Source organism: Candoia aspera, chromosome 1, assembly GCF_035149785.1.
Source record: "Candoia aspera isolate rCanAsp1 chromosome 1, rCanAsp1.hap2, whole genome shotgun sequence".
In the NCBI taxonomy this organism is placed as follows: domain Eukaryota; kingdom Metazoa; phylum Chordata; class Lepidosauria; order Squamata; family Boidae; genus Candoia; species Candoia aspera.
The window spans coordinates 281,993,950-282,019,650 of record NC_086153.1 but is presented as its reverse complement, the minus strand read 5'-3'; the positions used below and the strand labels follow the sequence as shown (position 1 = coordinate 282,019,650).

Sequence of the window (25,701 nt, the reverse complement as noted above, 5' to 3'; positions counted from 1 at the left end):
ACCAGAGAGATTTATAAATTATACAGAAAATAAATTATGAAGAGCTTGTTTCTAAATATGCTGAGATATCCTTTTCCTCTTTCAATTATATATGGCTGACAGTATAATGCAGGGTTCCTCAACCTTGGCAACTCCAAGCTGTGCTGGCTGGGGTATTCTGGGAGTTGAAGTCCACACAGCTTAGAGTTGCCAAGGTTGAGGAACCCTGGTATAATGCATCCACTGGGGCTGCTGAATCTGAACCAAGTACTGAGGCAGAGACATTGATGCACTATCGTCTTTCTCTAGCAATCATAAGCCACTTATAGCACACAATCCCAGCAAAGGTGTTCTTGAAATTTGGAGATTCCTTGTTCTTACCAGATTATAACTTCCACCAGTGACATCTTTGTATAATCTACAGCATGCCAAATGTTTAGAGACTGACATTATTATTATTATTAATTTTAAACATCTTATAGCTGCCCACTCCCATAGACTCTAGGTGGCTTACAAATGCAAGTACAAAACAATAAGAACAGTTAAAAACATACAACCCCACAGGAAGCCTGGACTAAAACAATCAAACCCTAACAAATCCAACCAAATGAAGGGCCCCACCAACAGGAACAAAAGCCAGGTTTTAAGAGCTTTTCGGAACCCCAGGAGAGAGGGCACAGTCTCTGTCTCTGGGGATGCTGTTCCAGAGGATGGGGGCCATGACAGAGAAGGCACACGTTCTTGGTCCCATAAAGTGACAACCTTTAACAGAGGGGACCTGGAGCACACCCACTGTGCCAGAATATGCCGGGCAGGCAGAAACAGTTGGAGATAGGTGGTCCCTCAGGTCTCCAGGCCCTACGCCATAGAGGGAGATAACACGGAGATAACCTACATGCACTCCGTTTTTTCCACATCCCAAGCCCGTCGCCATTCACCCCTTGCATTCTTGTGGCGGGTGAGCCTCTCCAGATCAATCTGATCCCGTTCTTTCTTCCATTGCATATACTCTGACCGCTCTCTCCCAGTCAGGGTGCAATTTTTCTCTCCTGGGCTCTTCTGGGGAGAAATCTCTCTCTCCTAATGGAAAAAGGAATGACTAATTAATATGGCAGCACTCCCTGGGTATGCCAAGTACAAAGTAAAGTGTAATTTATTGGAAAGATTTTTAGTACTAGTATTACTGGGAGCTCTTGATTTTATTTATTACTGCATTTATACACCACCTTTCTCTTGAGAGATCCAGGTGGCATGTGGGGGTTTCTCCTTTTATTTTCATAGCAGTGCTGTGGGGAGGCTGAGGTAAAAGAAAATGACAATTATCGCGCAATGAATTCCATGGTTGAGTAAGGATTGAACCTGGGTTTCCTCACTGGAATGCCAACATTTTAACCACCCCACTGCATAGACTAATGTTCCCTAACTGAAATGTAAATCCTTCTTTCCTTGGATGTCCTGCTGTACAAAGTGAAAGGAAAAGAAAGGCAATGCTTGCTAGCAAGTAGGCACTGCTAGATTTGCACCCATTTCATGACAGTTTAGAATGGTCTTTCCCAATCAGGCATCCTCTAGATCAGTGTTCCTCAACCTTGGCAACTTTAAGATGCATAGACTTCAGTTCCCAGAATTATCCAGCCAGCATGCTGGCTGGGAATTCTGGGGGTTGAAGGCCACACATCTTAAAGTTGCCAAGGTTGAGGAACACTGATCTAGATGTGTTGGAATTTCAACTCCCAGAATTCCTAACCTCCCAGATATGATGAGTGAGATTCTGGGAGTTGCAGAATCAGAAGATCTTGAGTGTTTCAAGTTGGGAAAGGCTAGTCTAGCTCCGCTCTAGAGCTAATATTCACCCCTAAGTTGAACCAATATGAACAGATTTTGCTGCAGGTAGAAAACAGATGATGCGGTTGTAAATGCAGGAGCAGCATCTATTTTCCTATATAATCTTCAGTGGGCACATAACATTAATTTGGAGCTGCTTACACTGTATATGGTTGCATGTAAGAAAGCAAGGTATTTCTAGGAGGAGGGTCATCAGCATCTATATACACATTTACCAATATACCTGTTGCCTAAGTAATCCATTTTTTTCTCCTTTGGATTTTTTTGATGGAGAGTACTGTTGGAGCTTCAGCAAAGGATCGTTACCTTGTTGTGGTGCTGGAGCTTGAGCACCTCAATGATGCCATGAGCTAAACCGTGAAGGGCCACCCAAGACGGGAAGGCCATGACAGAGAGGTCAGACTAAATGCGATCCCTGGGGAAGGTAATGGCAACCCACCCCAGTATCCTTGCCGTGAAAACTAAATGGATCAGTACAACCAGAGATATGTCGGTATACCATCGGAAGATGAGACCCCCAGGTCGGAAGATGGTCAAAATGCTACTGGGGAGGAACAGAGGATGAGCTCAACTAGCCCCAGACGTGATGACGCAGCTAGCTCAAAGCCGAAAGGATGGCTAGCGGCCGACGGTGCTGGTGGTGAACGGCGAATCCGATGTTCTAAGGATCAACACACCATTGGAACCTGGAATGTAAGATCTATGAGCCAGGGCAAATTGGATGTGGTTATTGGTGAGATGTCAAGATTAAAGATAGACATTTTGGGGGTCAGTGAACTGAAATGGACTGGAATGGGCCACTTCACATCAAATGACCACCAGATCTACTACTGTGGACAAGAGGACAAGAGGACCACAGAAGAAATGGAGTAGCCTTCATAATTAATCGTAAAGTGGCTAAAGCACTGCTTGGATGCAATCCAAAAAACGACAGAATGATCTCAATTCGAATTCAGGGCAAGCCATCTAACATCACAGTGATCCAAATATACGCCCCAACCACAGATGCTGAAGAAGCTGAAGTAGAGCAGTTCTATGAGGATCTGCAGTACCTACTGGACAACACGCCTAAAAGAGATGTTATTTTCATCACGGGAGACTGGAATGCTAAGGTGGGCAGTCAAATGACACCTGGAAATACAGGTAAGCATAGCCTGGGAGAACAAAACGAAGCAGGACATAGGCTGATAGAATTTTGCCAAGACAACTCAATGTGCATAACAAACACTCTCTTCCAGCAACCTAAGAGACGGCTTTATACATGGACTTCCCCAGATGGACAACACCGAAATCAGATTGACTACATCCTTTGCAGCCAAAGGTGGCGCACATCTATACAGTCGGTAAAAACAAGACCTGGAGCTGACTGTAGTTCAGATCACGAAGTTCTTCTTGCACAATTTAGGATCAGACTAAAGAGATTAGGGAAGACCCACAGATCAGCTAGATATGAACTCACTAATATCCCTAAGGAATATGCAGTGGAGGTGAAGAATAGATTTAAGGGACTGGACTTAGTAGATAGGGTCCCGGAATAACTATGGACAGAAGTCCGCAACATTGTTCAAGAGGTGGCAACAAAATACATCCCAAAGAAAGAGAAAACCAAGAAGGCAAAATGGCTGTCTGCTGAGAAAAAAAATAATAATAAATATTTTTAAGATGCACGCACACCTGCACACACATATGTGCAGTTTCCTTTTTATATGTTCCTAGGCCCAACTAAATTCACTGCTTGGATGAATTAAATAAATGCTTTTTAATTCCCAAATTGTATCACTGAGTAGTAATAGTTATTTAACTCACTGAGAATTCATCAGAGGGAGGCTCTGTGGTAGAGAAACACATGTCATTGTTTTGGGAATTAGGAGTCTAAGACACTTTTCCTGTCCTGGTGACATTCAATTATATTGTACTACAACTCCCATCTCCCATGACAGCTGGTAAATATGGGAGTTGTAGTCCACCATACCTGAAAATTTTCACTGCCCTAAAGTAGTGAGGAAAAAGCAGCAGTTTTTATCTCCTGAGTCACCTATCATCAACCATTCAAACAATTTGTATAAGTGGGATTCAACTTGCACTTACAAAATGTACATGTACAAAACCAAGGACACTTCATATGATCTAGAATTTAAAAAATGGTAACGTTAAAGGTTAAATGGCTGTGCCTACTTTGAAAATGTTTCAGAAGAAGCGCTCTGGATCTTGCACATGACACAACTGAGAACAGGTGCAATTAAGGTGGATTTCCCACACTTTTCAGAAAAACACTTGGCCAGATCCTTTCAGTGACTCTGGCTGCAAATGGGATTCGAACCAGGAACTTCACGCCCATCTAACTATTCTATTGCACTTGAATGTCCATAGCTAACTCTTCTACTGCAGGGAGTTCAGAAGGCCCTGCGTACTGAACACCATCAAGTACACAAGTCAGGACGATGTTCCTTGGGGAGATAATTATTTGCCAGCCTCCAGTAGCTTTGTGATTTATTGTTCTGTCCCGCATTGTGGCAGCTGAATGCTAGTCTTGCTGAATTGTTTAAAGACTTTAACAACAACAAAAGGGGAAAAAAGGAACTCAGAACAAAGAAGAATGTATTTGAGGGAAAAACCATCAACACAGCAAGAGTTCACTGTAATCCATTAGAGGTTGGAGCCAACCAGCAACTCTCTGGTATATCAAGTCAGGTACATCCAGTAGAGAGCGAAGTATAAAGCTCGTCCTACGACGTTATTTTTCCGCAGACATTTCAATATCCCATCCCTTTCCCTTTCAAAGGCTGCCACCCCTACTTTTCCTCCAAACAAGAATTAATCTCCTTCTATTTTACTGCAGATCAAAATAGTTGGGAGGAAAATTGAAGACTGGAAACCTGTTTCCAAGGAGACCCGCCTGTGTGGGTGGGCCAAGGGGAAAGGAACAAGAAGGCTTTACGTTGCTACCAAGAGATGGAGCCGGGCCTGGCATGCTTAGCCAAGCATGGGTGGGGAAGGAAGAGGTTAAGACCACAGGCTGAACAGCTGGGAAAACCCTGCTGGCTTTGTAGGCCCCAAGATATGTTTATAGTAAGACTCCCTCTGGCACCTTGATTCCTGTCTGCTTCCTAGTGGTTTTTCATAAAGTTACATCTACCTTACGTGCCAGACTTGGGAGTTTAGTGGGTAAGCAGGCAGTGTGAGAAATAAGACACGTATTTAAAGCACAGGATGAGTATTTTGTCGCAGTGGAATACTTTGTGTATGAAGACCCACCTGGGAAGAGTCACTCTGGACATTCCAATTTTGGAAATGGATCACAAAGCAGTCCAAGTGCCATCGCTGACTTAATGGTTACAAACTCACAAGATAACTTGATTGGCTAGATTAAAATGGTCCATTTTGTAATCACTGATGGGCGTCCTCCATGAAAAGCTGTTCCAATTGCTAGCCACCACTATACATGGGAAATCCATAGGAATTCTTGGCATAGGTTATTCCCCCTTGGGTTTCCAACAAAAGCAGGGGAAAATAGGAGGCAGGAGTATTACGTATGTTTGCCACCTTGAGTTATATTTATTTATTTATTTATTTATTTATCAAATTTGTCACCGCCCATCTCCTCTGACCGGAGGGGCCCTGGGTGGTTTACAATATAAAACAATAAATATATAATAAAATTCCAAGATAAAATACACTATAAAACAATTTCACAAAGCTACCAAATATAATAAAATCCAGATGGCAGATAGATATAGATATAGATATATAGATTAGATATATGGCGGGATAAAAATATCTAATAATAATAATAAAAGGACGCTCAGTCCCACTTCATTCTAAGTGCTGCGGGTGACAGAACCAAGTGCCCCTCAGATAAGCCAGGGATTGGGAGATGCTTCCTTCAAAGTGTAACAATTGCAACCATTTCTGGTGACTTCTGCCTTCCTTCCGTTTGTATCTGAACTGCTCTGCTGTAACACTGTATTGCAGTAATAATTTCCTCCCCAGTGGAAAAATGAAGAGCCTTGCCCCATGCCCTGGAGCGGAGGCATCTCCGTGTGCAAGCACATTCACTGTTGTCCAGTATAAAAGAGAGATAGGAAAAAGTAAGTAGTTACTGGGTGAGGCAATATTTGTTTATAGAACTTAGCATTAACTTTCAAGGGGACTATAGTAGGGGACATGTCCTTTTGTTTATGCATTTTCCGTCAGCTGAGCACATACCAGGATGGCTGGACGAGAGATAAGGAGCACCCCAACCTTACTGGAAGGCAGTCTGTGCCCTCTGACAATGATGCCAACAGGAGACCAACACTGTCAGGAAGGAAGTTGTTTACCCTTCAGGCCTGGGCTCTGTCAGCTTGGCCACAGCTGTGCCTTCTTGGCCATATGGGAGTGCAATTAGCTAGCTTCATTCTGCTCCCTCGTCTGCTGCTGGGACCAAGGCAAAGGAGCTCATCTGTGCTGGCTTAATGAGTCACATCACTAAGAAAGGGAGGCTGATTCAATTTCTGCTCCATTAATTAAGAGCATTGCTTGGCTCACAGGAGCCAGGCCCTCCCTCTGGGGTTGCAGGCCACAGTCCTGGCATTCCGAATCCAGTTTATTTTTCTTTGTTGACTCAACCCCAGCATGGCACATCCAAGAAAGCTTACCATAGCTGTGAGAAGGAATCACATGGTTTACATGGTTTGATGGCAGAGGAAAGCAATTCTCCTGGTTGTACAAAAAGCCCAGAAAACAGCCTGCACAGATACCATAGAGCTCAGCCTTTTACTGTCCTTCGGTTACTAAGGTGAGCTAAACATTTCAAATCTCAAACAAATGCATCAGATAAAGTGGATCCTTCTCTTCCTGGCACATCTTGGCTAAACAGCATGGTTAAGTTAAAGAGTGGATTTGGCAAGCTTCTTCCTCCTCTTAGACTGTGTGGTAGTGTGATGCTCAGCTCAGGATACCTTATCTATGGTCATGCTGTGCATTTTGCACCCTCTGGTGGACTTGGGCTGAATGGCAGTGTGACAGCCTACCTGCCACTGAAAACAAGGGTGAGCTAATACTGGGCCCCACTGAGGGCTGGTTTGATGAAAGGGACCATCTGTAAATAACCATAAGCAGACCCTGTAACATGCCCAGAAGCCATCTCAGTCTAGGCTGAATTCTGTCACAGTCCTTTAGGCGGTAGCTTTTTCTTCTCATCCATTTCCCACTAGCATGACTGTATATTATGGGCAAGTACTGGCAACACCAGCTTCATCTGTGCCCATTTTGTAGAAAACAGAACACACAAACTACTCCCAAAGGTAGTTAAGCTGAGCATTTTGTAGCTAGAATTTTGTTTTGTTAATTCAAGCATGTACGTATATGACTGAAATGAATACATCATTTGTAGGATGACTTCATTTGTTGGATATGTATGTATACATATATAAATGCTACTCTGAGTTTTAAAAGAGGGGCTTTTTAAACATACAAAATGGCAGTGCTAAAACCCATTGCATGATCATTTCAGACTGACACATCTACTCAGGTAGAATTGTCTATACTTTAAATGGGCTTTGCTCACCTTATTGACATCAGTTAGGTCTGACTGGCTGTGTAGCACTATGTGGCTCATTGATGAGGGACTGTTGTGCTGTCATTGTAAAGAAAGATGTTGGAGTAGGATTGGGGAGATGCAGATTCAAGTCTACTCTCAGCTATGAAAGCTCACAGGGTAACTTTGGGACAGTCATTCTCAGCTCAATCCGCCTTACAATGTATTTTTTGTGGGGATAAAATGATACAATATCCCCATGGAAACTACCTGGATAAAAGGGATGATGATGATGATGATGACGATGATGATGATTTTTCAGTTGGCTAGAATTCTGTGAATTGGTATCATTTGCCCATCAAAAACAATATCTCATAACCAAATCTAATTGGATGGAAACTATTGGATTGTTTACCTCAGTGTTTCTCACACTTGGCAACTTTAAGATGTGCGCACTTCAACTCCCAGCATTCCCCAGCCAGCATGCTGCATGCTGGCTGGGGAATTCTGGGAGCTTAAGTCAGGTTGAGAAACGCTTGTCTGTTATTAGCCACAGTCACACAGTTTACCAAGGGAGAAGAAATACAGTGATGCAACAACAAAAGTAAAATAAAATGGGCAGAGTGGAAAAAGTGAACGCTTTCACATTCAGATGTCTCTTTAGAAGGGAAATATCGTCCTCTTGAAAACACCACTTTCCACCAAAATGGAAACATTCTAGTAAAAGTCATGGTTGTAAAGCTGGGAAGCGAAAGAACCCAAAATAAGACACTTTCAAATTGATCCTGTTTATAAACCATATGTACGAGTGCAAACTCTGGTACAAAACTGAATGGATGGCGCAGCCCTCACCTTTCTGGGGTGTGCAGTCTTGGGATGGTTGTCTTCACTGGACCATTTCCTCCCTACTGTTCTCCTTTCATCTGTCTAAAGAGACCAGAAAGGAAGGGGTCATTTATTTTTCAGAAACAAAGATACTTCCGTGGACACTGAGAAAGCCCAAAGAGCTTTCAAGGAAAACTCAAGCATTTCTTTTTAATTAGGAATGGGTGGAACAAAAGGGACCCCGGAGGTTGTTTGATGAACTTATCCATCAGAGAAGGAAGTCATTAGGAAGCAAGTCATGTAAGAAGGGAAAGAGCAAGGTTCTTACAAATCCCTTCTATTTCACTCTGCTGCCAGAAAGGAAGAGCTTTTATTGCTAAAAGCTTGGCCTTTATCTATATGAGCACTTTCATTCAAAAATGTAAAGAGAGAAAGAGCTTCCACATGGCATTAGAGCATCCCCACCCCCCACTATTTGTAACATTAATTGAAACACACTTTTCAAAGCCTGGACACAATCCAGCCAGTTTGGCGCACTGAGCCTCAACTCTCTCGTGAAATCAGTAGGACTGCAAAAACACTTTGCATGATCTGTCTTTCTTATTGTGAGAAGAGACATTGTGCCCACTTTAGAGATGGGGAATTGAACATTGACATTGAATCTCCTCGCCTATTATTATTATTATTAATTTTTTTTTTTTACAGTGGAGCTCCTGTTTGAGGATTCACCGGAGAGAACAGGAAGATGCAGGAAGCATTCAATATTTACCCTCTACATTCTTCACAAGGCCAAATGGTGCTTCCAGGTATGGACCACTGGGCCAAATGAAGGATCCTGGGGTTTGGAAGATCCCCAGATGACCCCAGATAGGCAAGGAGGGCCACAGTATGAAAGATAGCATTGTGCAAGCCAATCAGTTGAGACTGAAGACATACGCCATTTTAGAGTATGCTATGATATTGTTGATTATTCTTTGTTGATTATTATTGCTATTGATGATGAACACTGTCCTGATTTGTGTGCTTAGTAGGGCAGCTAGATAAATTTAAATATTAAATAAATACTTTTCCTTGAACAAATCAACTGTTACTTGAGGGCTGCCCAGCCAATGAGAAAGTTGAAATACTCTCATTGGCCACACTCCTCCAATGCAATGGTTAACTGGTTCATCTTGTTGCTAGGGTAGAAAAAGCACCACATTTTAAAGGGCTACACAGCTGCAGCCTCAGCAATCTGGCTGGCATAGAAGGAAGGTCCTTTCTGTGTATCGGCTGGCTGGCTGGCTGGCTGGCTGGCTGGCCAGCAGGCAGTGGCAGCAGTGAAGAGGAGGCAGCAGCAGCTTTGCTCACAGATGCTGAGCCAGAAAAATGGGCTGAACAGGCAAGGTAGGACAGTAGCAGCCAGGAAAAGGGATCTGTGGGCTCAGGGTACCCTCACATCTGGCAGTACCACTGCAAGCCTGTTCCATCCCCATATTTCTGTTGCAAGGTTAGGACTATGCATTTGCCAAGGTAAAATCTAGTTGCTGCACAGTCAGCTGCTGATGAAGACATGTAATTTTCTTCAAAGCACAATATGGGCTGCAGTGTGGTTATTATTCTTGATATCTTCACTGAGTGGCTGAGCTGCTGAACATAAAGTATAGTACAGTTTGTGCCATGCAGGAGACAAAAAATTCAACACCCTTCCTATCCTAAAATTAGTAAATCAATATACTGGGCCGGTTCAAGGCCCCATATATAAAAGTCTTCCTAATTTTACATCTACAAGACAGCCCTGGTTGAAAGCTATATGTGGTGTGAGATCAATCCTTCCTCCAGCTTTATATTTGAAAACTAAAATACAAAAAAACAAAAAACCAATTCCCTGGAGTTTTTCAGAGAGAGGATGCTGAGAAGATGAGCAAGCTGGAAGGAACAAGCTTTATTCCTGCTAATTACCTGGGACCCTTTTATCTGAACATCAAAGTCCTTATATAGATAGATACATAGAATAATAGCACAGTGGAAACTGCATTTCAGGGTTACTTCCAACCTCTCTCTATCATAAAGTACAGAAGGTTTACATTACATGCTTGAGTTTTATTGTACAATTTTCTTACATTTGCAGCAAAACTATATCACAGCATCCATAATGTTAGAGGAACAACCGAAGAGGGTGGACAAGACAGAAATTGACACTGATTTGCATAGGCTGATACATACATATTTGGGATTGAAAGGTGAGAGGTCCCCTGTGCAAGCATTGAGTCATGTCTGACCCTTTTGGGGGATGATGCTTTCGCGACGTTTTCTTGGCAGACTATAGAGCGGGGTGGTTTGCCATTGCCTTCCCCAGTCGTCACCTTCCCCAGAAAGCTGGGTACTCATTTTACCAAACTAGGAAGGATGGAAGGCTGAGTCGACCTGAGCCGGCTACCCAAGAGAGAATCCAGCTTCTGCTGGGATCGAACTCGGGTCGTGGGGAGAGTTCCGGGTGCAATACTGCCGCCTACCACTCTGTGCCACACGAGGCTGTTAGAGGGAGGAGAGATAATGAATTTGTTTGTAACTGCTGTAAAGAAAATCAGAAGTTGTTTCTTTTTTTTTCTTTTCTTTCTACCTGCACTCTTTTCTATTTCTTGTTTTATCTTTTACTTATGTGAAAATCTTTAATAAAAATTATACACACACACACACAAGGCCTACTCTGTGTGTGTGTGTGTGTAGGTATATGCATAGCTATAGTTATGGCCTACCAAGTCTCGGCAGTGACCTTTAAATGGCAATAAAAAACTCGAGGTTGCTGGGCTGTTTGGCTGCAATCTACTGCTAATCTTGATTTTTGCAAATTTCTGTTAACTCCTAGAGCTCAGGCAGCTGCTAAAGTAACAAGATGATCATCACCCATAGATCATGTAACATAAGATCATTCCTAAGCATGTGCAGAATCCTTTCCCTCCTCATTCATAGGCTTCCAATGAATCATGTCATGGTAACTTTGTCTCCTTTACAAGCTTAACAAATCGGAGAAATGTCATGGACATAATGTACTTTGACACTGGCAAACCATTGAACAAAGTTTCTCATGATGTCCTCATTAATAAGATGGTAAAATATTGGATAGATGACACAATTGTTAAATGTGTTCATAATTGGCTGAACAACCACATCCTGGGAGTACTCATAAATGACTTCACATCTGCTTGGGGAATAGCACTGAGTGAAATGCCACAGGGCTCGGTCCTAAGCTCTGTGCTGTTCAATATTTTTATTAATGACCTGGATGAAGGTGTTAAAGGGATGATGATGAAATTTAACAGGAAGAAATGCAAAGTCCAGCATCTGGGGAGGAAAAAGATAAAAGGCACAAGTATAGAATGGCTTTGCAGTTGTACATATGAAAAGGATCTATGTGTTCTAGCAGATTACAAGTTGAAGCTAAGCCACCAGTAAGTAAGTAAGTAATTTTATCTTGAAGGAAAATCACACTACATCATGCAAACACAAAGTCTCAAAAGTCTGAGGGACCCCTCACATGTCAGGGACATATCACATGTTGCTGACTGTGTCTCACAGTATTCATTTATCAGAGAAAAGCTCCACCTTGCCCAAATGATTCACAAACATACAGCAGCCTAGATGGCACTGAGGATGAATAGCAGTTTTGTGGAGTGTCTTTTACTGTGTAAAACAGTGTTTCTCAATCTTGGCCACTTCAAGCTGTGTGGACTTCATGCTGGCTGAGGAATTCTGTGAGTTGAAGTCCACACAGCTTGAAGGGCCAAGGTTGAGAAACACTGGTGTAAACTGTAGAAGCACCAAGACAACTTAGAAACAAAGTAGGATTCCTGGCCTTTCATGCTGCCTCACTTTTGTCTTTGCCAGCTCCGTGTTGTTTATCTAACATATTTCAACTGTCTGGCAGCACTGAGTTACACATAGCCTTACATAAAAGGGCAGTTGCTGCCAAATGCACTGTTTATGTCCCTTTTAAACTCCAGGATCAAATGCTTGTGTTCTTCACACCAGGAGCCTTGGGCTCAGGGACAATAGTGCCCTGTTCCTGGGAAAGGGCTGGCCATTAGGGAGAGCCCTGAGCTGGCTCTGTCAGCTGCCTCCCCAAGCATGATTTACACTCTCTATTTCAATGTGTCCATTTCATTCCTTGCAGGTCCATCATCCATCTCGCCTGAGAAAATAGTCTGGTCCATCTGGGACTGCACAGCTCTCGCAGGTCTCCATTCAGCACAAAGCGTTTTTTCTCCCCTTTCGAACAAAAGTGAGGCCAGGGAACTATGTGCTGCCACTGAGTTGAACCCTGCATGCATAAAGGACACACACAAATTGTGCTGTTCTTGGGTTAATCTTCTCTACCAGCAGCATATCACTCAGACTTGATCAATTTCAGGCAGTTTGACACTCGGCTCTTAAATATGCTTGGAAATCTTGGCTCAGGAAGCATAAACTAGCAGACTCTTTAAAAAAAGCAGCATTCTTAAGAAATGTACTCTCAGAGGCAGTTCCTCTAGACTTGAACTGTATGTTGTAACCTTCCTCCGGCTTGGGACAGTTCCTCCAGACTAGAACTTGCCTTGGGTAAATTTACTGCTGCTGCTGCTACTACTACTGCAAGACTGACCCACTATGGAAGTGAAAGCAAAACTTGGAATTTGAAGAAGTGGGATAGAAAGGTTATTGACACTTTTGAATTTTGCTGTTGGAGAAGACTTCTGAGAATATCATGAAAAGAAACAAAAGCAAATACCAAGAAAACAAATTCCAAGAAAACAAGCAAACGAATCATCAAAGAAATCATCCAGAATTCTTACTCTAGGCACTAATGACCACGCTCAAGCTATCCTCCTCCAGACACATTATGTGAAGACCTAGCTCTTTGGAGAAGTCTACAGTAGTAGGAAAGGTAAAAGGAAAGAGAGGAAGAGGATGACCAGGACAAAGATTTCTAATTAGGCCAATCATTTTCTTTTCAACTGGCCTTTCTGCTTTGTCTGTAATAATGCCTCTGACAGAACTGAGACATTGTTGGAAGAGTGCCATTTTAGTCTATATTATCCAAAAATCAGAAGGAGTCTAACAGTACCTTTTCAGACATTTTATTGAAAGGCATAAACTTTGTGCTACCAGACTCCTTCTGATTAAAAAAAAAAAAAGCAGCTCATGCTTTAGCATCATTTGCATTCAAAAAGGAGGCTTTATGTGCTAAATGTTTATAATGAAGTTATGGGGACCAAACTAGCCATATAGACAGCAATCCTATAGTAAGTCAGAACATTTCCTCTTTTTTTTTAATCATGTCTATTGGAAATCTAACTAAAGCAGTGTGTGGAGTAGGAAGGGGTTTTTTTTCTTAACAGTGATCAGTTGCCTTTCCATTGTCTAGCAGACATAATGAATTATAAAAGCTGCATTAGGTTTGGATGTCATAAAACCCAGATTCACTATTTTAATCTGCGAGGAAGCTCAGCATCCTTACCTATATGCTAGCTTGCTTTGGGGGATAACTTCAGATGCTGCAAGTTTCATTCCTTAGACTCAAAGTTAGGGTGGAAGGCAAACTGGTGTCAGAACCAAGCCTGCCTCTGACTCGGAAAGTGAAACTCTTTCAGAGTCAGAGGAGGAATTGGAAACCTACTGGCCCGAAATCAGGAAAACAGAACTCCAGGCTGAGCCAGCAGTATGGGAAGAATCCACAGCGCTGATTGTCCAAGATTCGGAGGAAGAATTGAATACAGTGCGCCCCAGAGATGGGCTGAAAAGCAGGCACAGGAGAAAGCAGCCCGAGTGGCTACAGAAGGGTCTAAGCACGCCAAAGATCAGGATAAAAGGTAGCTGTGCAAAGAGCGGGCTGCCAGAGACAACCAATCTTCTAAGCCTGCAGCTTTGGAAGAAGAGTCCCTACCGATGTTGGAGACAGCGCCTGTTGCCGAAGAGAAACCAGCGCCTTTGCTCCGCTCTGAAAGGACTTGCATCCTGCTTCTGCTGCCATCGAGGATCCATTGCTCGCCGAACCCAGCAGTCTCAGTCTAGCTTCCAGGCTTGAAACTCCACGATCTTCCAAGCAGCTTCTTCATGCCTTGAAACTCCAGTGCCACCGTGTGTCCTCGCTCCCATCCTACTGTGCTTCATGTGTTCAGCTGTGTTCAGATACTGCACACGTATCTTGTTCTCGATCTGTGTTCCAGTCTAGTCTGGGGCCTCCAGCCAGGTCCAGTCTTATTCCCAGTTTCCAGCCTTGCCCCAAGACTCCAGTCCAGAGGATCCAGCCTACTTCGGGATTTCCAGCTGCATCCAGTCTTGCTCCGAGTTCCAAGCCTTGCACCAAGTTTCCAGTCCAGGGAATCCAGTCCAGTCCAGGGCTTCCAGCCGAGTCCTGCCTCGATCCAAGTTCCAAGCCTTGCCTCAAGCCTCCAGTCCAGAGAGTTCAGCCTAGTCTGGGGCTTCCAGCCGAGTCCAGCCTTGCTTCCAGTTCCCAGCCTAGCTCCAAACCTCCAGTTCAGAGAGTCCAGACTAACCTGAGGCTTTCAGCCAAGTCCATCCCTATTCCGAGTTCCAAGTCTTGCTCCAAGTTTTCAGTCCTGAGAATTCCACCTAGTCCAGATCTTCCAGGCGAGTCTAGCCTCGTCCTGAGTTTGAGTCCTGATTCAAAGCTCCAGTTGCCGTGTCCAGACCCAACCCATTTTCAGATTGCCAGCAATCCAGCGTCAGAACAGCTCCAGCACACCGTTCCAGTTCAAGATCTGTTGCCTCCAGCACACTGCGATCCAGTTGCATCCAGTCTATCTGTCCAGTGAGAGTCCTGTTTCGCCTCTTGTTGTGCCCAGCTGGGCTTCTTGATTTGAGCCTTCATATTCAATGACTTAATTATTGTAAATAGTTATTTCATAAAGTGTGTTTTTTTAACACCTTGTCTGGCTGCATAGTCTGAACAGGACGACTGGTAGGTGCTGGCTAATTTTAAGTGCAGGAGTGTCTGCAGAGTATGGTTAAAAAAAATAAAGCCATGATGGTGGGCCATGATGGTGTGATCAAAGCTCTACCCATTTGTATGTACATCACATATAAAAATGGGTGGAGCTTTGATCGCGCTGTTATGCAGATCATAACACCCCTCTGTTTAGGTGAGAGCTTTCTTGGCTTCCCTAGAGCCAGGCATGATATAAAAGTAATCAGTGAATCAAAGGAGGAGGAGGGGCCAATTTCTTGTAGGGCAAGGAAGATCCCAGAAAGAACAGAAGCAGGAGTCAGCAGGGGAGTGAAGTCTTCTACTAGGAAAAATAGACTAAAGATGGTTTCTATAGTGTTATATAAATCCACTTGGGTTTGGTTCTTTAGCTCAGTCTCAGTCTCAGGCTTCCTTCTAAAGAACAAAGGCATCCTAAGAATCAAAGTCCGCTGCAAGCAGTGGAAGGACCTGAGAAATCTTACCTGCTCTCAGCCTATTAAAACTATATGGGGTACAAAGCACAGAAACACAGGATCTGTCTGAGGGAGGGATCTGGAGCTCAGCATTAAAGGTACAAGTAAAGTCAAATCTTCCTTGATGCAAGCTTCACTTCTATACTTTTCTTGGCAGCAGCTTCAAAGTGCTGCCTTTTCCTGGTTTTGTTTTGTTGTTGTTGTTAATTTCCCAGATTAGCCTGCAGCCCTATTTTCCAGTGGTGTCCCATCCAAACACTGACCTGATACAACCCAGCTTAGGTTCTGAGCCCATTCAAAGATAGCCAGGTGCTGCTACCTGCTGAGATAAGGCATAACAAAACTCAGAAAATGGCATCAGACCTCCTGATTGCTTCCTTTTGGGCTAATCATTGCATTTCCTAGCTCCAATTTTTCAAGCTCTTACGAGCTTGAGGATGGAGGTGGTGAAAAGCATCAAATTTGCCATCCCAGGTTATTTTCTCTTATCAGAAGTTCTTGACAGTATTTCTGTGTAGATGCTCAAGCTATGTATGCATAAAGAAGCTCATTCTGTCTACTTGCTCACAATCCAACAGTGATATGTTCCATATCCAACTGCCCAGAGTCCCCTTTTCGGGAGAGATGGGCGGTGATAGAAATTCAAAATATAAATAAATAAATAAATAAATAAATAAATAAGCCTTTTAAGTGTGACCACATATACAATGCATATACATAATGGCAAATACAGCAGCTCGAAGTCAAATTCTCTCTCTCTGTAACACATAGGATAACATGTTCTCAATTCATTTTAGATGCTTGTAGCCAATGAAAAATAAATAAGATTTTCCAAAATTACCTAAAAGCAATAAAATCAAGCAATTAAAATGCTTAGCACTGCAGAAGCACTCCGTTGTTTGTCCCTAAGGGCTTTATACTTTGCATGCACTTTTGCTGGAAACTAACACCAAATTTGATGTCTTCCATCCTCAAACTCAATAGGTGCTCGAAATTTTGGAGCTAGAAAAATCATGCAATTATTATCCTACGAGAATACTATCAGCAGGTTTGATTGGTTTGATGTGTTGCACTAAGCTATGATTTGTTTTAGCTGTGATTTATTGAACAAGCCACACTTAGTTGGATTCATATAATATGCTAAGCCATAAAAATCATTTAAATGTTGCAATTCACATAAATGTTGAATTCACATATACCGCAATTATTTTATGTATAAGCCTGGCTTATACATATTGAATGCCATTTTTTTGCCATTTCTATGCTGGAACTTTTAATCCGATCATTTTGTTTTCGAGAAAAAAAACAGGAGTCTGGTAGTACTTTTTCCAACTAACAAATTTTATTAAAAGGCAAAATTAAAACTGGCTTCATTAGGTGCAGCTCACGAAAGCTTTTAATAAAATTTGTTAGTCAGAAAAGTTGCTACCAGACTCCCAGCACTAGATCAGTGTTTCTCAACCTCAGCCGCTTTAAGATGACTGGACTTCGACTCCCAGAATTCCCCAGCCAGCATGCTGGCTGAGGAATTCTGGACATTGAAGTCCAGACATCTTAAAGTAGCCAAGGTTGAGAAACACCGTCCTAGACTGTCATTGGAAAGGTCGGTTTCTCAAGGAGCTGAGCTCTCTTCATCTTACCCATTTGCCCAGGAAAATTGGGTGGGGAAAGGAAGAGGAGTGGGCAGGGGCAGCTGCAAAGCTTGATCCAACAGGACTTGAGTAACGAAGGCATGCAGTACAGGCTGCCTGATGTGTGAATAGTTGTCCTTTTTATCCTGAGATCTTTTATGCTAAGTATTTTTTTCACCATGACCCATAGCAGCCAATGAGGAAACACAAAATTGCACAGCATAGCAACAAGAGGAATTAAGTTAGGTCTGCTAAAATGTCTCAGGGAAAAAGCAGGCAGTCACCATGGGCTGGTGTTTTAAGTAGCAGCCATGTTTTTCTCATCCCAAAGACGATTGCTGTAAAGTTAACCAGTCGCCATCTATATTAATGTGCAAAAATGATTACAAAATGTCCCTGGCAGCAGTACAATTCCTCCCCTTTCTCTTTGGGCAGCTGCTATAAGCTGGACTTCAGTTTTGTCATACCATACAGGGGAGAAGCTGCTGGCTAAGTGGATTATTGCAGTTTAGATGCGGAATCTGTTCCAAAGGTTTCACTTTCCAGAAGCTGTGAAGGGAACAACTGCTGTCTCTGTGCCAGCAACTGGCACCCCTGTCAACATATATTAAAATTAGCACCAAAATTCTAGCCAAGAACTAGAACTCTTGGGAGGCATTTGGAAAAAGCTCACCCTGCCTTTGTTTTCCATTGTAATAGCGATCTGCATTCTTCTTCCTCTGCAGAAAGCAAGCCGCTCATCTCTCTCTTCTTCACTGATGTCTGGGGCCTCTCCTGGGTTCACAGGATCCTCTGATCCCCATTTTTCACGGACAACCCGCTTTCCCTGCAAAGGATGGATGAGAGTTTCATATTCTTCCCAACAGACAAATGCATGCTCCATTTCACATCCCATGTGTAATCCATGTGAAGTGTGCAGGCTTAGAAAAAGAGCTTGAGTTTGGTGCTAAACAAAAGTAGTCACGCTTCCTTTCCACTTGGATAGATTCTGATCAAAAGCTCAGTCATAATAAATGAGGAGGGGTAAAAAGTCAGTGATGAACTCAAAGTGTTGAAAATAATCCATAACAAACATGTGATGATGTTAGAGCATTGTCATTTTGGTGTTCCACCTTTTCTTAAGGGTAATTTGTTTTGGGCTGCTGCCTATCAACAATAAATTGGGCAGCTAGAATTTAATATTTGTTGCATTATTTTCTAATAGACTAATAATTACATATTGCACAGGTGGAAAGGTGGATTTGGGACTTTGTGATCTGCTTTGTTTCACTAAAATTCTGAGGTTCATGAACTCAAGCTGGGAGCAAAAGAATAGCTTAGGAAAATGGACATGAGGCTGAGAAATAAAGTATAATGCCAGGAATTTTATTTCAGTATCACAATTTGCCACAACCAATTCTCTACACAAATCTATTCCAGTTTTTCTCTCTAATCAGCCTGATTACTAAGGAGAGATCTTTTCTTTTTTGCTGTTTTTAAGCCAACACGTTGAAAACCCTTCTTGATCTGCTGTAGAGATCTACTAATAGATCTTAATCTACAGTATACCTTCTTCTGTTGAATAAGTGGAATATTCTCACACAATGATTACCACCCATAGGTTATTTTCAATAATAATTACAGTATCCATAATAATTATATAGATTTCATTAAAAGTTGTTGTGTACGAGATGGGCTGCAGAGAAATTTAAATAAATAAATAAATAAATAAGGCATTTGAATAAATGGTGTATGAACTGTGAATCGATCACGTTGCATATAAAGTTTGTTGGGTAGCGTTCTAGATTGTGTTGCGCTTGTATGTTGGGAAATCAGGTTTAAAGCTTGCTGAAATAAGAAGCTTGTTGGATGAATCTTTCTTAGTAGGAATGCTGAAAAACTAAATGAAAGTATACAGAATGAAACTAAATCTGCTTGCGTACCAAATGTACTGGATGTAGAGAGAGTAAGGAATATGACCTTGACAGAAATATGCAAGAACCATTACCTAGGCAAAAGAACAATGAGATAATATTCAGAAGCAGCTCAGGCAGACCCCTCGCTAATTCATGGAGCAAAACAACAGGGAGGAAGTACAGCACAATCAAACTTGCAAGATTCTGTTATTGTAGCCAAGCTCAATAAAAGTAGTTTTAGCCTTCCTGGGGAGTTGATTTCCTGGTCTAGTTTACCCAGTGGAGCTGACACTAGGCAACACATTATCACCATAATCCTGTGCATGTCTCCTTAGAAGCAGGTCTTTCTATGAGCAGTGGAACTTATTTCCAGAAAGCTATATTATATATAATTTAGATTTATAAAGGTCACCTGAGTCTGTGCTGACTTGGGTGGCCTTTTTAAATCTAATAAATAAAGTGATTTTATGCTATATGTGATTAATATTTTTATCTGAGTAATGTAAAAATACTTCTTGTTGTTTATTCGTTTAGTCGCCTCTGACTCTTCGTGACTTCATGGACCAGAACTTCCTGTCAGTCATCAACACCCCCAGCTCCCCCAGGGATGAGTCCGTCACCTCTAGAATATCATCCATCCACCTTGCCCTTGGTCGGCCCCTCCAGTAATGGATTATGGATTAAATGGATTTTCTGCATTTAAAATGTCTCACAAGGTCTACCTCCAGATCATGTAAGTTCCTGGAGTGACACTAAACTGATTTGAAATTTCGGTTCTGCAAAGAGACTAAAAAACTAGCTAATGAAAACAGATGACACTGCATCAATGCTCTTCTCTTGCATTTTAAAATTCAAGTACGTAAGTAAATATATATGGGAAAAGAAGAAAGTAAGGCAAAATGTGCAGGTGCACTGACAGACAGAGCAATGTACTGTTGTTGTTGTTGTTATTCATTTAGTCGCTTCCGACTCTTCGTGACTTCATGGACCAGCCCACGCCAGAGCTTCCTGTCAGTCGTCAACACCCCCAGCTCCCCCAGGGACGAGTCCGTCACCTCTAGAATATCATCCATCCATCTTGCCCTTGGTCGGCCCCTCTTCCTTTTGCCCTCCACTCTCCCTAGCATCAGCATCTTCTCCAGGGTGTCCTGTCTTCTCATTATGTGGCCAAAGTATTTCAGTTTGGCCTTTAATATCATTTCCTCAAGTGAGCAGTCTGGCTTTATTTCCTGGAGGATGGACTGGTTGGATCTTCTTGCAGTCCAAGGCACTCTCAGAATTTTCCTCCAACACCACAGTTCAAAAGCATTGATCTTCCTTCGCTCAGCCTTCCTTATGGTCCAGCTCTCACAGCCATATGTTACTACAGGGAACACCATTGCTTTAACTATGCGGGCCTTTGTTGCCAGTGTGATGTCTCTGCTCTTAACTATTTTATCGAGATTTGTCATTGCTCTTCTTCCAAGGATAAAGCGTCTTCTGATTTCCTGACTGCAGTCAGCATCTGCAGTAATCTTCGCACCTAGAAATACAAAATCTTTCACTGCTTCTACATTTTCTCCCTCTATTTGCCAGTTCTCAATCAAGCTGGTTGCCATAATCTTGGTTTTTTTGAGGTTTAGCTGCAAGCCAGCTTTTGCACTTCCTTCTTTCACCTTCATCATAAGGCTCCTCCGTTCATCTTCGCTTTCAGCCATCAAAGTGGTATCATCTGCATCTCTGAGATTGTTAATGTTTCTCCCAGCGATTTTAACTCCAGCCTTGGATTCCTCAAGCCCAGCATGTTGCATGATGTGTTCTGCGTACAAGTTGAATAGGTAGGGTGAGAGTACACAGCCCTGCCGTACTCCTTTCCCAATCTTAAACCAGTCCGTTGTTCCGTGGTCTGTTCTTACTGTTGCTACTTGGTTGTTATACAGATTCCTCAGGAGGCAGACAAGATGACTTGGTATCCCCATACCGCTAAGAACTTGCCACAATTTGTTATGGTCCACACAGTCAAAGGCTTTAGAATAGTCGATAAAACAGAAATAGATGTTTTTCTGAAACTCCCTGGCTTTTTCCATTATCCAGCGGATATTGGCAATTTGGTCTCTAGTTCCTCTGCCTTTTCTAAACCCAGCTTGTACATCTGGCAATTCTCGCTCCATGAATTGCTGAAGTCTACCTTGCAGGATCTTGAGCATTACCTTACTGGCATGTGAAATGAGTGCCACTGTTCAATAGTTTGAACATTCTTTAGTATTTCCCTTTTTTGGTATGGAGATATAAATTGATTTTTTCTAGTCTGATGGCCATTCTTCTGTTTTCCAAATTTGCTGGCATATAGCATGCATTACCTTGACAGCATCATCTCGCAAGATTTTGAACAGTTCAGCTGGGATGCCGTCGTCTCCTGCTGCCTTGTTATTAGCAATGCTTCTTAAGGCCCATTCAACCTCACTCTTCAGGATGTCTGGCTCTAGCTCACTGACCACACCGTCAAAGCTATCCCCGATATTGTTATCCTTCCTATACAGGTCTTCTGTACATTCTTGCCACCTTTTCTTGATCTCTTCTTCTTCTGTTAGGTCCTTGCCATCTTTGGTTTTGATCATACCCATTTTGGCCTGGAATTTACCTCTGATGGTTCTAATTTTCTGGAAGAGGTCTCTTGTCCTTCCTATTCTATTGTCTTCTTCCACTTCCATGCATTGCTTGTTTAAAAATAATTCCTTATCTCTTCTGACTAACCTCTGGAATTTTGCATTTAATTGGGCATATCTCCCCCTATCACTGTTGCCTTTTGCTTTCCTTCTTTCTTGGGCTACTTCTAGTCTCTCAGCAGACAGCCATTTTGCCTTCTTGGTTTTCTTTCTTTGGGATGTATTTTGTTGCCGCCTCCTGAACAATGTTGCAAACTTCTGTCCAGAGTTCTTCCGGGATCCTATCTACTCAGTCCAGTCCATTAAATCTATTCTTCACCTCCACTGCATATTCCTTAGGGATATTAGTGAGCTCATATCTAGCTGATCTGTGGGTCTTCCCTAATCTCTTTAGTCTGATCCTAAATTGTGCAAGAAGAACTTCGTGATCTGAACTACAGTCAGCTCCAGGTCTTGTTTTTACCGACTGTACAGATGTGCGCCACCTTTGGCTGCAAAGGATGTAATCAATCTGATTTCGGTGTTGTCCATCTGGTGAAGTCCATGTATAAAGCCGTCTCTTAGGTTGCTGGAAGAGAGTGTTTGTTATGCACATTGAGTTGTCTTGGCAAAATTCTATCAGCCTATGTCCTGCTTCGTTTTGTTCTCCCAGGCCATGCTTACCTGTATTTCCAGGTGTCATTTGACTGCCCACCTTAGCATTTCAGTCTCCCGTGATGAAAATAACATCTCTTTTAGGCGTGTTGTCCAGTAGGTGCTGCAGATCCTCATAGAACTGCTGTACTTCAGTTTCTTCAGCATCTGTGGTTGGGGCGTATATTTGGATCACTGTGATGTTAGATGGCTTGCCCTGAATTCGAATTGAGATCATTCTATCGTTTTTTGAATTGTATCCAAGCACTGCTTTAGCCACTTTACTATTAATTATGAAGGCTACTCCATTTCTTCTGTGGTCCTCTTGTCCACAGTAGTAGATCTGGTGGTCATTTGATGTGAAGTGGCCCATTCCAGTCCATTTCAGTTCACTGACGCCCAGAATGTCTATCTTTAATATTGACATCTCATCAATAACCACATCCAATTTGCCCTGGCTCATAAATCTTACATTCCAGGTTCCAATGGTGTGTTGATCCTTAGAACATCGGATTCGCCGTTCACCACCAGCACCGTCGGCCGCTAGCCATCCTTTCGGCTTTGAGCTAGCTGCGTCATCACGTCTGGGGCTAGTTGAACTCATCCTCTGTTCCTCCCCAGTAGCATTTTGACCATCTTCCAACCTGGGGGTCCCATCTTCCAATGGTATACTGACATATCTCTGGTTGTACTGATCCATTTAGTTTTCACGGCAAGAATACTGGGATGGGTTGCCATTACCTTCCCCAGGGATCGCATTTAGTCTGACCTCTCTGTCATGACCTTCCCGTCTTGGGTGGCCCTTCATGGTTTAGCTCATGGCATCATTGAGGTGCTCAAGCTCCAGCACCACGACAAGGTAACAATCCTTTGCTGAAGGTAAAAATACTACAACTGCTTTTATTTGGTGCCTTTGAGTCAGTGTTGACTCCTGGTGACTGCCTGGACAACTCCCTGCAGTTTTCTTGGCAAGATTTTGGAAGTGGTTTGCAATGGCCTGCTTCCCAGGGCTGAGAGAGAGTGAGTGGCCCAAGGTCCCCAGCTGGCTTTGTGCATAACATGGACCTAGAACTCACTGTCTCCTGCTTTCTAGCCTGGTACCTTAACTACACCAAACTGGCTCTCTACTACAACTGCTAGCAACTTTTTATCCTTTCTTGTGATATAAGGGGATTTACATGGAGTCTCCCTTCATTTTATCCCAAGTGAGGTATGTTGAGGTACGCCTTCAGCCCTGATTTAGCTAGTAGACCACAACTGTGTTTAGGAATCATGTTGCTGTTGCTGTTGATTTTCATTTTATTATTTGTATTGTACAATGCCCAGTGTCACAAGTGACTGGGGCAATTCATAAATACTGTAAATAAATAAATAAGCTTGAGGAGGTTATCGGTCTATTGATGCAGTACATCTATGAATGGGGGAAGATTAACTCCCAGATTATACTGTAGCTACCAAAGAAAGGCAGGCATTGTTGAAGTATTTATAGCATAATCTAACGTGTTAACATCTTTTCTTGACTTTGTGATGCTGCCGAAATACAGATGAAGAAATCTGCAATAGCTGTTTTTTTTTTACTGAATACATAAAATGAGATCTGTAAATTAACACAAAATCCAAGAGAACCGGAAAAAATGGGGGAAAAAGTAGTACTGAAAAGGTGAGTAGAGTTTTGTTTGTGGGAAAGCAAGCAAGAAATTTTCCCCAGCCCCTTCACTGCAATGCCATCTCCAGAGATTCAACAGCTGTTTCCATTTTAGACTCACCTTGCCTTTATTGTCCATGGTAACTGCCAGCTGAACCCGCTTCCCCATCCTGAATGTGAACACGTGATCACTTTCCTCCTCCTCTTCCTCACTGCCAACCCCAAAGCTCAAGGCCGAAGAGCAACTACTTCCCCACTTCTCATTCACAACCCTCTTTTCCTGGAAATGGAAGGGAGGGGGTTATCAAAATTAGTGCCTGTGTCATTTTTCACATTTTATTTTTTTACCAAAATATGAAAATGTCTGAGAAGAATCTACACCTGCATTCTCTTTGCCAGTAATATAAACACTGTAAGGTTGTTTTTGTTTTTTTCAGATTGAAGAACAGCCCCAAATCTGGAAAAAAGAAGTCACCAAATGACACCACCCCTTTACAAATGAAAAGTCAAGGCTGATGATGCTAAATGTGTTACAATGATGTGGAAATAGACTGAACTGTGGTGTATGTTAAATGGACTTGTGCAGCCTATTAAGATGTTTCACAAAACCATTTAAATGTGCTGTGTGATTTGAAAGCCATCCCCTACTAGTGAAAAGTCTAAGGGAGAATTAGTAGAGATACATGTGTCTTCGCATCTACACTGCAGGTTTTCTTATAATATACCATCAGCCTAGGGAAGGAGGTATAAATAATTATCAGGACTACAGTAGCTCTGGAGATAGTTTCGAAAATGTTTCTCAATCTCAGCCACCTTAAGGTGTACGGACTTCGACTCCCAGAATCCCGCCCCCCCCCCCCCGCAGCATGCTGGCTGGGGAATTCTGAGAGTTGAAGTCCACACACCTTAAAGTGGCTGAGATTGAGAAACACTGGTTTAGAATCACCATCCTGGAGTTGGAAGGAGGCACTTAGGCCCTTGAGCCCAATTTCCTGCTCAGGCAGGAAACCAAATGAAAGAGTCCCAAAGAAATGGCTGCTCAGCCCTGCTTGAACACATCCGGAAAAGAAGATCTCACCACCTCATTTAATATTTCATTCTCCTATCAAACTGCTCTTATTGATAGGGCATTTTTCCTAACATTCAGAAACACCCTTTCTGTAATTTAAGATTACAAAAAAAATGTTACTGTAGGGCTACAGAGTTCAGACATGTCCAACTTTGTGATACCCCGTCAGATGCTTGTAATGTGTCATATTCCTTCTCGGTCATCTTTCTTCAAAGCTAAGCATATCCAGTTATCTCCTTTCCCCCACCCTGGGCCATGCACTTCTGTAGGGGATGAAAAAGGAGAATTGTGCACTCACAAGTATTGCTATTATATTTTTAAAAATCCTAAGAGACTGACCTGAAGCTTTCGGCTCTATACGTTTTTCACTACGATTTAGCTGCCCACAACCTGGTGTCCTGTTAGTCTACAAATCATTCCATCTCTATTTAAAAGTAATGTCAAATCATCCTCAACCCCTGATCGCTTCATGTCTACATCCATGCAGTTTTCTTGGCAGCAGTATGAGAAAAACTTTCCCTTGTCTTTCTCTGAAATGCTTTTCCTACTTTCTATCCAAGTACTAACCACCCATGGCCCTGTTTATCTTCCAAGATG

At 42.5% G+C, this 25,701-nt stretch overlaps 1 protein-coding gene across 1 annotated transcript in view; it reads right to left on the bottom strand.

The window, feature by feature from the left end:
• Positions 1 to 25,701, bottom strand: part of CCDC9B (coiled-coil domain containing 9B) — a 51,087-nt gene that overhangs the window by 17,222 nt on the left and 8,164 nt on the right. The window contains exons 4-7 of the mRNA XM_063288763.1: positions 24,157 to 24,315; positions 17,891 to 18,043; positions 8,195 to 8,269; positions 875 to 1,059 (exon numbers count right to left, since the gene is read on the bottom strand). Coding sequence (XP_063144833.1) covers positions 875 to 1,059; positions 8,195 to 8,269; positions 17,891 to 18,043; positions 24,157 to 24,315 — 572 coding nt within the window. The remainder of the gene's footprint in view (positions 1 to 874; positions 1,060 to 8,194; positions 8,270 to 17,890; positions 18,044 to 24,156; positions 24,316 to 25,701) is intronic.